The 15,465-nt window shown below is 47.0% G+C and overlaps 1 protein-coding gene across 1 annotated transcript in view; it reads right to left on the reverse strand.

The window, feature by feature from the left end:
- Window positions 1–15,465, reverse strand: part of SVOP (SV2 related protein) — a 393,561-nt gene that overhangs the window by 127,846 nt on the left and 250,250 nt on the right. Inside the window, exon 7 of the mRNA XM_086943094.1 lies at window positions 4,758–4,821. Within this exon, the coding sequence (XP_086799220.1) occupies window positions 4,758–4,821 (64 nt within the window). The remainder of the gene's footprint in view (window positions 1–4,757; window positions 4,822–15,465) is intronic.

Below are 15,465 nucleotides of genomic sequence, written 5' to 3' on the forward strand. Positions count from 1 at the left end.
TCAGCCCGGCTTGCTTGAATCCAGTGGCAAAGTGAGCAAGGGACTCACATCTGAGCATACCCTGCCACACTCATGGCGGCCAAAGAGGTACAAAAGGGGGTGGTGATGCACGGAGTATCTGAACCAATCAAACACTCACACCCAGTCAAAAGATCTGGGTTTGACCCATCACCGTTCTTTAGCCCACTCTGCCACCCCAGTTCAGAAATGGCTATATGCAAATCAGTCTGACCCTGTGCCTCATGGAAACAGTCCAGCCCGAACTGCAAAGCCATGCCTTCTCTGAACCGGAAACAAGCTTCCGAGGACCGGTTTCTGGCATTACAGCCGTCTTCAGCCCGGCTTGCTTGAATCCAGTGGCAAAGTGAGCAAGGGACTCACGTCTGAGCATACCCTGCCACACTCATGGCGGCCAAAGCGGTACAAAAGGGGGTGGTGATGGACAGAGCATCTGAACCAATCAAACACTCACACCCAGTCAAAAGAGCTGGGTTTGATCCATCACCGTTGTTTAGCCCACTCTGCCACCACAGTTCAGACATGGCTATATGCAAATCAGTGATTAAAATAGCATGGATGCAGATTATTCTGTAGATGGACCAAGAGGAGACACCAGCTCATGGTCAGGGGAAGTATCCAGCCAACTGGCCTCCTGTAGGTTATGTTATGTTATGTTATGTTATGTTATGTTATGTTATTGTTATTTGTTGTGCGCACAGCTACTCCAGCCAAGGAGCGTCCTGGCGCATAGACAAGGAGGAACATAACACAACAGGAATAAGCAGAGAACTAGAAGAGACAGCTAAAACAGAAAGGTTTTTATTGCTTTCCGGAAAGTCATGAGATCCTCCAGTAGGCGAATTTCAACCGGGAGAGAATTCCAAGTTGATGCAGCTTTTACACTGAAGGAGCGTCCCCCCCATACGGCTGAGCCTAAATCTAGGAACTACAGCAAAGGCCTGGCCTTGGGAGCGGAGGGTGAGTGTGGGGACATAAAAGGAAAGAAAGCTGGACATGATTTCAGGGCCTATACCTCTCAAAATCTTAAAGGACAAACAAAGGACCTTGAAGAGAATACGCTTCCTCACTGGGAGCCAGTGTAGGGAGCGAAGGACACTCGCCACCGAGCAAAATCTGGGCAGGCCGACAATCGCTCTAGCCGCAGCATTTTGTACCCGTTGCAGGCGAGTAAGCTCAGCCTGATTGGCCCCAACCAGGAGAGAGCTAGCGTAATCCAGGCTAGAGATGACAGTGGCCTGGATTACCAGCTGTCTGGTTGGGGCATCGAAGAATTTGAGGACAGGTCTTAAGCCTCTCAACAGACCAAAACAACAGGCAGCTGTTTTTTTAGTGTGTCCTACGAAGGTAAGACCAGCGTCCAGCCAGACTCCCAGATTTTTCAACTCCGACACCGGAGTCGGGGTTGGTCCCAGCTCTGGCGGCCACCATTGATCACCCCATAGTTCCACTCCCCTTCCGACAATCATAACCTCTGTCTTAGTGGCATTAAGCTGGAGACAGTTCCCCGTCAACCAGCTAGCCACCGCCTTCAGTCCATCCTGAAAACTGGGGGCATCTTGTTCCGCATCCCCGCTGAGAGTGACCGCCAGCTGTGTGTCGTCGGCATACGAGACCAGAGTTAGGCCCCACTGCCTGGCAACCTCAGCCAGCGGTCTCACGTATAGATTAAACAACGTGGGACTCAGCGAGGATCCCTGCGGAACCCCCATGGCCAGTGGCTGGAAGTTGGACTTGAAGGGAGGGATGGCAACACAGAAGGCACGATTGCCGAGGAAGGAGCGGAACCACTGCAGCGCCTGGCCACCGACACCAATCTCCTCGAGCCGATGCAGGAGGATACTGTGAGAGACCGTGTCGAAGGCGGCGCTGAGGTCTAACAATATCAGCGCCGCCGTCTGACCAGCATCCAACACCGCACGGAGATGTTCTACCATCACAAGAAGAGCGGTCTCCGTGCTGTGCCCAGCACGGAAGCCATTTTGTGTGGGATCAAGGGCATTGGTCCGGGCGAGATGTTCTGACAGGGCTGAGTTGACATGACCCTCTGTTATCTTCGCCGGCCAGGGTAGCAGTGAGATGGGACGGTAACTTTCGGGCTTCAACGGGTCCAGGGAGGGTTTTTTGATGATCGGGGACACCACCGCCTGCTTCCACTTAGTTGGAACTACACCCGACTCCAGTGAGAGGTTGACAAGGGAACACACAACAGAGCGTCCCATAAAGGCCTGATCTCTAAAAAGAGCAGGTCTTACTGGATCAGATGGAGAGCCAGATTTAACTTGCAAGCAAGTTTGTCAAACCCCTCCGGAGAGAGAGGGGGAAATGAGAGCAGGGTAGTATGATGAGGTGTCCCATTAGAGCTTCCCAGGTCAATCCCTGTGCTGGGGAATGCCCGATAGATTGCTTGGACTTTTCCCAGAAAGTAAGAAGCAAGGGATTCACAGTGGGAGGTGGAACTCACAGCCACAGAGGAAGTCTGCTTCGCCACAAGATCTTTCACGGCCTTGAAGATGGCCTTCGACGGGTTAGAGCTGTTCCGAAATTCTGCAGCATAAAATGCCGCTCGGGCTCGACAGATAGCCCGATGATAGAGCTTGACGGAAGCAGCATACGCAGCTTTTAAATCAGCCCCATACGTCTTCCGCCATAGGTCCATATATAAATTCTCATCAATGTATTGTGGGAAAAGATCATCCTTATCATCATTGTCATATTTATCAAAAGCAGGTTGGCTTTGATCCCAGTCTGACCCAAAGAAGTACTGAGTTCAAAGTACTGGCGACCTCATTGCAAAGACATTGTCTTGTCTCAGTCTGAAAGTATGTGGGCCGGGCGCATATGACCTGGACTGGTGGCTTTCTTTGAGGTCGAGATGAACTTGATTCAGAATTGGATAGAATTATGGGCTCAATGTCCTTCTTTAACATTTGCATCAACACAGCAATAATGGATCATGGCCCCGGGTGTGAAATCGGCTCTAGAGTCGGAGCTGACTCCGAAGGGGATTCAAGAGGCACAGTCATCGCCAAAGGAGGACCTACCAGCGGTAAGCCAGCTGGAGGCATCTGTGGATCCATGTGGCCCAAAAGCCTTACCAGAAGCGACTGTTACGGTGCCAAAGATGGAAAGCATGGCTTCCTTAAATGCCTAGATTTGTTGCAGCATCACCGTCAGACCCAGAAAGTCAGGGTGCATCGGAATTAGTTGCTGAATTAAATCCTCAGCAGGGAACCAGGAGTGAGACCATGGGGCACCTTGGTGTCATTGCAAATTCCTCGATGTGGAATGACAAGGCTGGGAAGAGGCTCATTTCGCCTTCTTGTGTTTCTTCTTTGATTTGAACATACCTGAAAAATTGAGGTGCAAAGAAAATAAATTGGTTGCTGGCACAGCCCCGAGAACAGGAGTGGATTACTGTGCTTGACTTTGAGCAGGAGCAACCTTTTTGAGATTTAGGGCAGGCCCGGCAATGTCCCAAATAGCCTTTAGATTTATCATGGCAAACTCCCGCCAGGACTTGGAGTCATGACCTAACCCTGAACAACAGAGGCACACGTTGTAGGGATCCGTCACAGACATCCATTTGCAACAATTCCTACAAGGTTTAACGCCGGTGGTTTAGGGGGTGACATTTTACTTGCAAATTGGGAAATGATTTGTGCAAAAAAAAAAAAACTTATCAAAGGACAAGAACAACAGCAGCTAGCTCCAGATCCAAATATGAAGGTGCAGAAAGAAAGGAAGGGACTTCAGGGTACTCAGATAGTGCTTTTATACAGCTACAATGGTCACTTCCATGGTAGAGTGGTAGATATATGGAGAAGCACTATGGTACCTATTGGCAACCATTGGCTAAGCTGAAAAATCTATTGGATCCCATCTGGGGATATTCTAAAGGTGATGAATCTGTGATTTGAAGTATTTATCAGAAAACCTCGATTTTATTAAGGACAGTGAGGCATGTATTATAGACCACATTACTGACAGTGTAGCAGGTGGATCCCAAAGCATTTGTTTGTAACATTTAGGTGGTATTCTTCTCTTTCTGATTTTGGCAAGACATTGTCCCAAATCCTCATTTGTTTTGCTATGTCTACCAACTGATTTTATATTGTTGATGTTTTCTTCCACAGGATAGCCTCTTCAATCACACCTTCCTGTTGCCTTCACAACCTAATGGCCAAAACAGGCATCCTCACTTTGTGATCCCCCAGATAACTCGCCTAAAGCTTCTCTCAACTCCTTGTCTTTAGTGGAATGCAAATTTTCTGTGCACTCTGTTTCTGAAACCCTTATTAATTAGCTTTACATAGATGTAAGGAAAAACTGTGTGCACAACTACATTATTACAAAGTCATAGCATTGATTTTCATAGATAATTATTTTTTGGCAACATTTATACTGTGATAAGGTGATTGTTCTATGGTAGGGTGTCCAAGAAAGGTCTAAGTCGACTATCTGTGTGTCATTTTTCCAGGATTTCCACACATTTGTGTGCAGTTCATCTAGGCGGAAGTTGCATAATAATCAGGAGTTATCCTGTAAAGCTGCCTTGGGTTCAGGCATCCTGGATGTATGTTGAACACATCACACTACAAAAAATGAACCTTTCCAGCAAACAACAAGACCTCACCTTATAATTCAATATGTATTACATTTCAAACACAGCCACAGATGGACCAATAATATCTACCTGTAGGCAGAGCAAATTTAAATCTTTAATTCCTGTATCTTACCTCTATTAATAGGATACATTTTGCTCTTGATTTCATTGGAAGGAATTCAGCATATAAAGTCACCCTGGATAGAACAAACAGTATCAAAAGTGTAAGGTTAGTGCTCAAATATATTCAACATTTGTGTTTAATTTTCTCTATTCTCTCATACATGATGAACCTTTATTCAGTTGATAAGATCACCATAAAAGAGTACGAACAACATCTTCATTATATAAACCATTACTGAAGGTGAACATAAAATGGCAATAGTCACTCCAACAGTAAAATACATCCCCCTCAGACTTAAACAAGGGAGTTAAAAACCACGTCCTCGGGCAGCTACAGTAAGAGCAATCCAAAATGCAGTGTCCTGCAGAGACTTACTGTTGCAGCCACAGGGTAACCTTGCCTCGAGCCGCACCGTCCCTATTGGAAATGCCAAAAGCTGATGAAGTTGGTTAAACCTATACCTAGCTAATAAAAACCTATCTTGCTGTGAATGGACCTTGGCTAGATATGTTTCCGACCCCTGCACAGTTTTCAACATCATATGACCCGGTACTGATGGTGTCTGCAGCTCCAGATGCTCTCTCTCCAAACAGGAAAGGTCCAAGGACAGCCTTTTAACACACCCCAACTCATGCAAGGACAGGGAAGTGGGGTCCTCATAGATATCTGACCTACCTAGGGAAGCGAAAGCTGACTTAACCCCTTCCGTGCTCGTGACGGAACCACTCCGTCACGAGCCACGGACGCGCTGTGCTGGTGACGGAGTGGTTCCGTCACAGCCCGGCAGCCCCACCCACGCTGCAGGAATTCTGCGCCTGCGCGGCAGTTTTAATCAGCGGGCGGGGCCGTGACGGAACCACTCCTTCACAAGCACAGCGCGCCCGTGGCTCGTGACGGAGTGGTTCCGTCACAAGCATGGTGGCACCACGCGGCACCCTCCCCCCCAGCGCCGTGGCGGAATTACTGACGCGGCCAAGGGGTGCGTGAGCCAAACAGTCCGCAAGGATCAACCGATTCAGCTTTAATTCCTCCCTGCTCCACATCTTAATCCAGCACAATAAGGGGCTTAGCGATATCAGATCCATCACTTGTGCAAGGCCAAGCTTCGCCTGCCCCAAAAATGCTGGGGTAGAATTTAGAACCTGTACCATCTGGTGCAGAAATATATTCTCTTCCACATAACTTCAGACCTTGCTGCCATAGCAGAGTTGGGGTATGCATTTAGCCTGGTAAATTTGTAAAACAGTCCCTTGGCACCTGCAAGCCTAACCTGTATGCAAAGCTGGAAACTGAACCCATGGTTTTAACAAGCTTGGATCTTTTCCCCTCAATTTATGGCGTCTAGCACTTTTTGATATCAAATAATCTGCCCTAGTAAGGGAATGCCACAACTTTACCCACAGTGGAATTAGCCACCTTAAAGGTCTTGCTGCTTGTGGACTTTGGGACCACTACCATCACATATGACTATTAAAAATTGACCAACAAATCATAGTTTCCCATAAATGACACATACCTGGCCAAGAGTAGAACCAACCCATGAGTTGTGCGGGCCAAAAGGACTGGGTCATCCACGTATAATAAAACAGGAAGGGATCCATCTCTAACCCTGGGGCAATCCACTAAGACTGATAATAAAGCGGACTCTAGGCCATTCAGATATAGGTTAAACACAAAATGGGCAAGAATTCACCCTTGAAGAATGCCTTAGCTGGTAGGGAATGAGCGTGTACAAAAAGTGCCCTGGAAAAAACACACCGAGGCAGAGGTCTTTAAATGAAGATATGCTAAGAGGGCCACAATATTTGGGTCAACCCCCAACTCACTAAGAGGAGTCCAACATTTCACCCAGTTCACCCTGTTAAATGCAGACCTCAAGTCTATAAATGTTAATTGTAAAGAATCAGAAGGGGCAACTGTATACTTGTTTATGATTAAATGGAGGTTCAGACACTGATCTGAAGTAGAACTCCCCACCCTAAAACCATTTTGAACATCACTCGAAATGTAATCATCTGCCCACTCCACCAACATAGTTAAAATCACCCTACCCAGGACCTTGACCGCCACATCCAATAGATATATTGGGCAGGAGCATTGTGGATTGTCCTTGTCACCCTTCTTAAAAATAGGGATGATCATGGCTGTTGACCAGGAGGGCAAAATCCCCTCCCTGACAGCCACATTCAAGACCCGAGTCAAAAGTGGAGCCCAAACCTCTGCATTAGCCTTAAACAAATCTGGCAGGACACTGTCAGGCCCTGGTGCCTTATTGCTCGACAAGGCCAAAATGCCCTCTGTGACTATCTACAGTAAAGACCACTGGGTTGCTAGCTGTGTCTTCTACAGCCAAAGTTATGTCACCCCCAGGGTCCCCTGGTTATAGATAGCTTCAAAATGGTCGACCCACTCCTTATCAGGGATGTGATGGCATATGACTGGGCCAGAGCCACCCGTGAAGCAAGGCCTGTTAATCACTTTCCAAAAAAGAGAACTATCCCCAGTTTTGCATGCTTGACACAGCTCCTCCCAGGCTAACTCTTTCAAGTTATGTTTGAAGGCAGTTTGAGCCTGCTTATAAGCCCACCTACAGCCTGTGATCAATCGCCCATCCTTCGGTGGTTTCTTCAAAGTGGCATTCAGCTGGCGTCGGCTTCTCGAGCAGTCAAACCATTTGGGATTTTGCAAGTCCCGACTTCTAGCGGCTGTTGCCGACATTTACTTAGAACCCCTGTGACAATACCTTTAAAGGCTTCCAGAACCTCCCCACCCACTGCATCACTGTCTAAATAAATTTCGATCTTGCGCCAAAAAAAAAAAAAAAAAAGGGAAGTTTGGAAGCACTAGGGGTCCACCTGGGAACATTTCAGCCTCCTCCCATGATCAACAATGGAGAGCCTCATGGGAGCCCCCCTTTGCTGTGATCGAGGGACCATGAAAACATCCAAAGTTAAGGATAAGGGATTGTGGTCACTAAATGGGCTAAAAACTATGTCAAAATGAGAAATCAACAAATATATTTGGGTGTTGACTAATATGAAATCAATAAACGACCTTTAAAACATGGGTAAATTATAGGGTATGGGGAGTTTACCAATTTCTCCAGCGCAAAGACCAAGTTGTGAGACTCCAAAAGCTCACTGAACTCCAGGCCCTCAGCTGAATGTACAAAATGTAACCCTTCTTTCAGCAAACAAGTAGAATTTAAACATTGGGATCCTGAGGAGGGTCACATAAATGAAATAGCAGTTTTTGGTTTCTCATGTTTCTTGGAGGCACATTATGTGTAAAGGTTTAATAAATTGCAACCATCGGGGATCAGTGAACTTAGGGTAAAGACCTGCTTTGTTCCATGACAGTAGAGTATAGCCTTTAGAAGAATAGGGAAGGGTTACTACGAGAGCTGGGGGGGCATATGGAGCTGGGAGGAATCACTGGGTCCAGTCAAGTCATAACTCCAAACCAATCAAGGGGAGGAATCTGTTAGAGGTGGACAAAAGGGGGAGCAGCCTAAATGCAGAGCACTCTTTGAATGGGCGAGACCCTCCTAATAGGGCCTTGAAACAAACTGATCTTCCCGGTTTAAAAGAAAAACGAAGGGAGGGCCACTATCGCAGGGCTGCTTGGCATGGGTACGGGAATAGCTGCACGTTGTTCAGCCACATGCCGGGGTTGTTGAAATTAACCATCATGCAGTCTCCATCCCATGGTTTACTGTCCTTGCCTATCCAACTCACTCTACTTGCCATGATGATAGAACCCACTAACCCCACACCCCCACTACAACAAGAGTGTGATTTAAACCAATGCACTACCTTGTTCTTAAGCTCATGAAGAAGAATTAGAGCAGTGGGAACATTACTCAGAACAATGGCATAAGGGGTCGCTTAGGATGGCAAATTTAGCACAAACCCAGAATTTGCAGAGGCAAAGGGGCGCAAACTTTTCCCCTAATTAATCACGGGGTAGGGGGAGCATCTACTCCCAGCACTTATACCTTGACGTGAACGCAGATCCCGGGCGATTAATTCCTCATGACAGTCAGCCTCCCCTCCACTGCGACCGGAATTGTGAGCCAAAAGGGGTGACCCCGCCCCACCCCTTCCTGTAGCGGACAGGCGCAGAATGGGTCTGCCCTGGGCCCGGGCACCACCTGCAGCTGTAGGACTTGCACCCGCGCTATATAGGGCTAAACAGGAAACAGCTGGTGTGTGCTGCAGGGACCTCCTCCTGGGGCTCTGAAGAATGATGGTCAAAGTAGTCCTCATCACCCTGCCACTGTACGGAACCCACCCTGTGGGAATTGCACACACGCTGTATAGAGCCAAACAGGAAACAGCTGGTGTGTGCAGCAGGGACGCCTCCTGGGCGGGAAATGCTAGTCAAAGTAGTCCTCATCGCACTACAGCTAGGTCAGACTGCGCAGGAAAGCGTGTCATTGAATCATTCGAACTTCTGAGCCCAATCCAACCACACTATGCCCTTGTGAACCCCATAACGCACTGGGGCTCCCTCACCCCTCCACACGTCCCAAGTCCTACCATAGTAGAGTTAGGTCTCTCCTGCACCGAGACCCGCATTTTACTGTTGGGCACATGGAAGTGAGAATATTCACTAGTGTATCTGTGCATCGCCTTAATCCATTAATGATCGGATAATAGACCCACACCAATCAAGGTTTATACCTGCTCGCCAGTACGGTGATAACACCAACCGCCGACCCCACCTCATTGATAAAATACACTGGTCACGTAAAGAGGCTTTGTTCCTATCTATTGATGCCGAAAAGGCCTTTCCTCTTTGAGACGATAAAGGCAATTGGCATTGGCAAATGGTTTCGCACCTGGGTACGGAGTAATTCTAGCTCCCCCCTGTGCTTTGGACAGTGTGAATGGCGTTTTGTCCCCTCCATTCTTCATCCGGTGAGGCACATGCTAGGGCTGTCCCTTGTTCCCACTTTTGTTTGCCCCATACACGGAGGCCTCTGATACAACGGTTGTGGGGCAACCCGAACATCAAAGGGATTCCCTTTGGGGCTGACCCACATCTGATTAACTTTTATGCTGAATATGTCATTTTATCCATCACTGAACCAATGGCCTCGCTTACGGCCCTCATAATTTTTTTGCCTACTCATGAGACGGCACTACGCTCCCAATTCCCCTTCGAATGGGCAGTTGAGGCTATTCCATATCTAGGTATCTCCTTGGCTCGGACTATTCCTAATGCATTAGCTACTAACTATGCGTCCCTTGTCACTCAAACCCGCAAGGACCTGTCGACCTGGAGCCTATCATGGATGGTGTGAATTGCGGTGGTTAAGATGACTACTCTGCCACGCATCCTGTATCCATTTCAGACTTTACTCCTGACTCCACCACAAAACACTGTCCACTCCCTTCAATTGGGCATTAATACATTTATTTGGGATGGGAAGAAACCCCACCTTCAGAAGCGAGATGAAGGTCTAGCAATGCCACAACTGATGTAATATTATCAAGAAGACCAACTTAGATTTCTGGTGTAATGGAATCGACAGCTCTCTGAAACGCACAGGTACCTTATTGGATCAGGCCATGGCGGGTACGAATATATGGAAGGAGGTCTGGCTTGCCCCTAAGCACCGAGACTGGGGCCTTTATTGCTCTTCTGTAACAAACGCTACACTCAAAGTCTGGGACTCAGTTGCAGTTAAAGCAGGCCTGACCACCTTCCCTCCCCCGATTTTACTACTGGACTGCGACCAGAGCAGTTTAGAAGCTGGATTGATGGGGCTGTACACAAATTGATTACACACGGGCTCATCCCTTTTGACCAACTCCGATCTAACTACTCTTTAACTGATTCGGATTGCATCTCATACCTCCAATTGCAACACTAGGTGATGGGAAGCGATATGCTACAGGATGCGGATCAACGGCTGACACCCTTTGAGAAGTGGCTGTTTCTTAAGGCAGATGATAGACATCTTATGACCGAGCTTTATGCCTTATTAGGCGGTGGGATGCCTCAGATTAAATCCAGAGGGCAGCTTCGATGGGAGACCAAATTTGGCAGATCTCTTTGTACTAAGGAATTGGCAGATATATTCCGTTGGGTACACCACACAACTGATAACATTGCTAGTATTGAATCTGCATGCAAAATTGCTTCCTATTAGTATCTCACACTGACAAGACTTCAGAGGTGGAGTGCCGGGTGCTCAGGGTACTGTTGGAGGGGTTGTGAAGGCTCTCTTATGGCACTTGATATTGAACCCAGTAGTTAGATGATATTGACACTGCTTTCCACACTTCTATCCCTGCGTTTCCAGCTTATACTATTCTAAGAATTTTAAATCCCCTAACTTATCCATTCTCTCTCTCTGGGGCACAGATAGGTCTCTAGACCATATCTCCTGGTTGCACAGCGTGTGGTTTATTCTAGGGAGGAGAGGGTTTCCTTAGCAACAATCCCAGGCCCCTCCTCCTGCCAGACCTGTGGGTCCCCGTCATTCAAATTCTTTCTTTTGAGTTTCATGAGTTAACCAGACAGTCTTACTTACGACTATTACAACTTATTTCTAAGGGAACCCGGCCTGAGGCTTAGACTAATCCTTGCAGTTCCCACGCCATTTTTCGTCACATCTGTCAAGTATTGTGTCATATAGTTGATTGTTCTACGACAATACTGAGGGAGAAAGGGAAGCGAGGGGTGGTTTTGTTCATTTTCAAGCTTGTCTTGTCTTAATATGCCTGAACCACGCTGCCGACCCCAGGCTTGTAGGTAAAAACTGTGTCTCACATTACTCTGGCTGTTTCTGTTCAAAAGCAGCCTGACGCCTGGGGTTGTAGACAACATGCTGTGTATTCATCTAAGAAGGCAGTATCAATTAATTGAATTGATCCAAAACTGCATTCAGAGGCTCTGCATTGGCAGCCCTGAGACATGGTTAAAGGGCTACTGACTGGGTGGCACATTCAGTGCTGCAGGCCCATTAATAGCATTTAATTTACAGGCCCTGAGCACATATACAACACTTTACTAGAGACTTATAAGCAAATAAAATATGCTACTTGAGAATAAGTCAATGTTACTATGTTTAGAGTACATAGCATTTGCACTTTAGCACTGGTTAGCAGTGGTAAAGTGCCCATTATCCTAAATTCAGCACAAATGGAGTCAGCAAAACAGGAGGTCAGGAGGCAAGAAGTCAGGGGAACCAAGCCAAGAATGCCAGGTCTAACAATAAATTATAACTTTTGTTTGGGAGCAGGTGGGAATGTTCTGTTTGGTGTCAGGGAATTTGCAATTTAAAACCCTCATTAATGGTAAAGTTGGATTTTACGTCACAATTCTGAACATGTCACTTTCAGAAAGTTGGCATTTTCTTGTCCTAGCCATTTGGTGCCTGCCTTCTGCTTCTTGGTCAGTTAACTAGGTATAGTTGACAGTTGATTTTTGTGTATTACTCCCAGACAGCCACACAGGCGGCCTGGGTGTTAGCAGGATGGGCCTTCTAAGGTGGAGGAGGAGGAGACAGAGCTGTGCACAACCCTACTTGCACTTCAAAGACAATGCCTCAGTTCACACACAAATAATTTCACATTAGCCTATTGTGACTGCAGACAGAATGGGACCAGGACAGTGAGGCAGGAAATTCTACACACCTCTGCTCATTTCAAAGGTAGCACCGGGTATACGAATGGGACCCACAGACCCACTCTTCAGATCACTTCTGGACCTGTGGAAGACTCAGAAGAAGGACTGCTCTACTGCCCTACTGCTGAAAGGACTGCCCTGCTGCAAGAAGAACTGCCATGCTGCCTGAGGAAGGACTATCAGACTTGCTCTTCAAAACCAGAACAGCCAGAGTGACTTCAAGGGGTAGCTGACTGGCCTACTGTTCTGAGCTAGAGTGACATAACAAGCTCCAGAGACCTGCCCTACATCTGCCCAGCTGCCCATATTCAACTAGACCTGCCTGTGCCCTGCTGTTGGCTTCGGCTGAAGCAAGTTTGATCCCCAAGCTGTTACCCCCGAGGTGCTAGACTCCTGGCTGGCATCAAAGTTTATTCCTTCTGGCCCAACTGTGGGTTTCCTCAGAACCAACGCAGAGCACCACAACTCGACTCAGAGTGACACAAGACCTCTCATCACAACTCAAGCCCCTTTTCGGTTGCCAACCAACGAAGCACAATGCAACTCAATGCAGGACCTTGCATCCCAGCCCTCACAGCTCCTCACTGAAACTGATGCAGCACGACGCAACTCGACAAAGGACTTCACGTTGCAGCCCTTGAGGCTCCTCATTGGTACTGATACAGTGTGCTGCAAAGCTCCCTATCAAGGACATAAGGTACCATTTTCAGTGGGAGAAGCCTGGTTCCTGTATCCACCCCGCACTACATCGTGGTCTGCCTGAACTCGAGATTTTGTCCCAGTCCGGCATGACCAGATAACCTCAGTCAGCACTTTAAACTTTTTGGCGCTACTTCTACCTAACCCTTTAACCCTTTCGCTGCGGCGGCTATTCCGCCGCAGCGCTAACGGGGTGGGGCGGCTGCGCGGCGGCCGCATGCTGGTGACAGAACCGCTCCGTCACCAGCCGCAGTTGAGCTGTGCTGGTGACGGAGCGGTTCCGTCATGACCCGCCCCTCTCATTAGAACGGCCGCGCAGGCATGAAATCAGCGCCGCGCAGGCGGAGCGGCCGGGCCATGACGGAACCGCTCCGTCATCAGCACAGCCCAACCATAGCTGATGACGGAGCGGTTCCGTCATCAGCAGGTGAGGGGTTAAAAATCAGTATCTGCAGTTATACTGATTGAATTTTTGTCATTCTGCTGTCAAATAATTTATTACATTTTAGTATATTCTTCTAAGTTGGTGTGGGGTTTTTCTAGTGCTGTGTTTTCACTTTATTGCTGTTTATGTGCTGCATAAATAATATACACAGTGCCTCTAAGTTAAGCCTGACTGCTTTTGTGCCAAGGAACCAGAGGTTTAAGCACAGGGACATTTAGTGACTATTTGTGGCTCGCCGTGACAAAGAATGTGGCTTTTGCTTGAGAAGGGCGCACATCCCCTTAACGAACAACCCAATTCTTCACATTGAGTTTGCAAGTTTTGTTTATTAAAAATGTTATATAGTGGATTGCTTCATGCATTTCAGAAACTAGTTACTTCTTAAGGAGCTTAGCTTAAAAGGCATCTTAATGCTCATAGTCTCTTCTGAGTCTGCTTTTTTCCCATTTCACACAGTACAACAATAACACTGATTCTCCATATGTAATAGTGTTAGCAAGACTTTGAGCATTAAGATGAATTAGAAGCTATGCATCTCCTGGTGCTGTAACTACTTTCCAAATGCTTTGTGCTTAGCTTTAAGTGAAATGTTTAACAACACTGTTGAAATGGAATAGATTTCCTTTTGAAGCACTTTTCTTTAAATGGAGTTCTAAATTTGAAAATGGTAATAGGTTTCCGAAAGGATTAAAACAAAAAGTAAAGCACCTGAAATGCATTCACCTTTTAAAGTACACTACTGGGTGCAGTAACACAAAAATATGTTAGAGTAGCCTAAGTAACATATACATCCTTTAAAGTCTTAAACTCTCTGGCAGGACAAGTAGTAATTATTCAATGGCTTATTTCATTTTTTTGTGAAGAGACAGAACTCTGGATACATGTTATGTTAAAAAGATGAGCAAAGCGCTCGTTTACCTGGTCGTGTCTTGGCACTAGATTCACTTGAACACAACTGGAATGAGATTCTTGTTTATTAAAAAGCCACATTTTCAGCGCTTTCTTAAAGGAAGTACGAGAGGGCAATGCCCTGATATGTGGAGGAAGATGAATCCAGACATTTTTCGCCCCTGTTATGAAACTTCTTCCTCCCCAGCTCATCCTTCAGACCACCATTTACATGGCCCCAGAGGAGCGCAGGATTCTCCTTGGTTCATACCAATTAAAGACCTGCCCTAGAAACTCCAGGCTGGTGTCATGCAGGCCTTTTGGCAATACAAAAAGACTCGAATTTGATACGACTTCTGAGTGGCAACCAGTGTAACTTACAGATTGCCTGGGAGAGCAACTAAAATGTGGGAATTCCCAATAGCAGTCTTGCGGCCGCAGTTTGCAGAGTCTGTAGTCTATTCAGATATTGTTCCTGCATATTCAAATAAAGGCTGTTACAATAGCCAAGTTAAGATAAGACTAAAGCAGTGATGACAGTTTTCTTGGCATTAGCCGGAATATATGGGTGAATTCTTTTTATCATGCTCAGGAAGAAGAATGAGGCGGAAACAACAGCATTAACCCCTCCGCTGCGCTGAACGTTTCGCGCTGGTGCGGAACGTTCTATTGCGCAGGCGGGGTCGCGACGTTCAACGGGCGTGCGCAGCACTACCGAGGTAGTGCACGTGACGTCCGTTGAACGTGGCCAGCACTGAAGGGGTTAACCTGGCTACCAAAGTTCAGTTTATTGTCAATGATAACTCCTAAGTTCTTTGCCTTAGTCACAGGCATAGGTTTAGCTTCAGGCAATATTTGTTCATCCTTAAACTGATTGCACGGATGCAGTCGTGGAATTTGGTGCAAATGTTGTTGTCATTGTTAAAAGCTGACTGATTGTCATTAGCGTAGGAGGTTCGAGAGAAGCCTAAGGTTTTAATCAGAGTAGCAAGCCCTGTTACATATACGTTGAACAACATCGGACTGAGCGAGGATCCCTGTGAT

This window comes from Lissotriton vulgaris, chromosome 11 (genome assembly GCF_964263255.1).
Source record: "Lissotriton vulgaris chromosome 11, aLisVul1.2, whole genome shotgun sequence".
Taxonomy (NCBI): Eukaryota; Metazoa; Chordata; class Amphibia; order Caudata; family Salamandridae; genus Lissotriton; species Lissotriton vulgaris.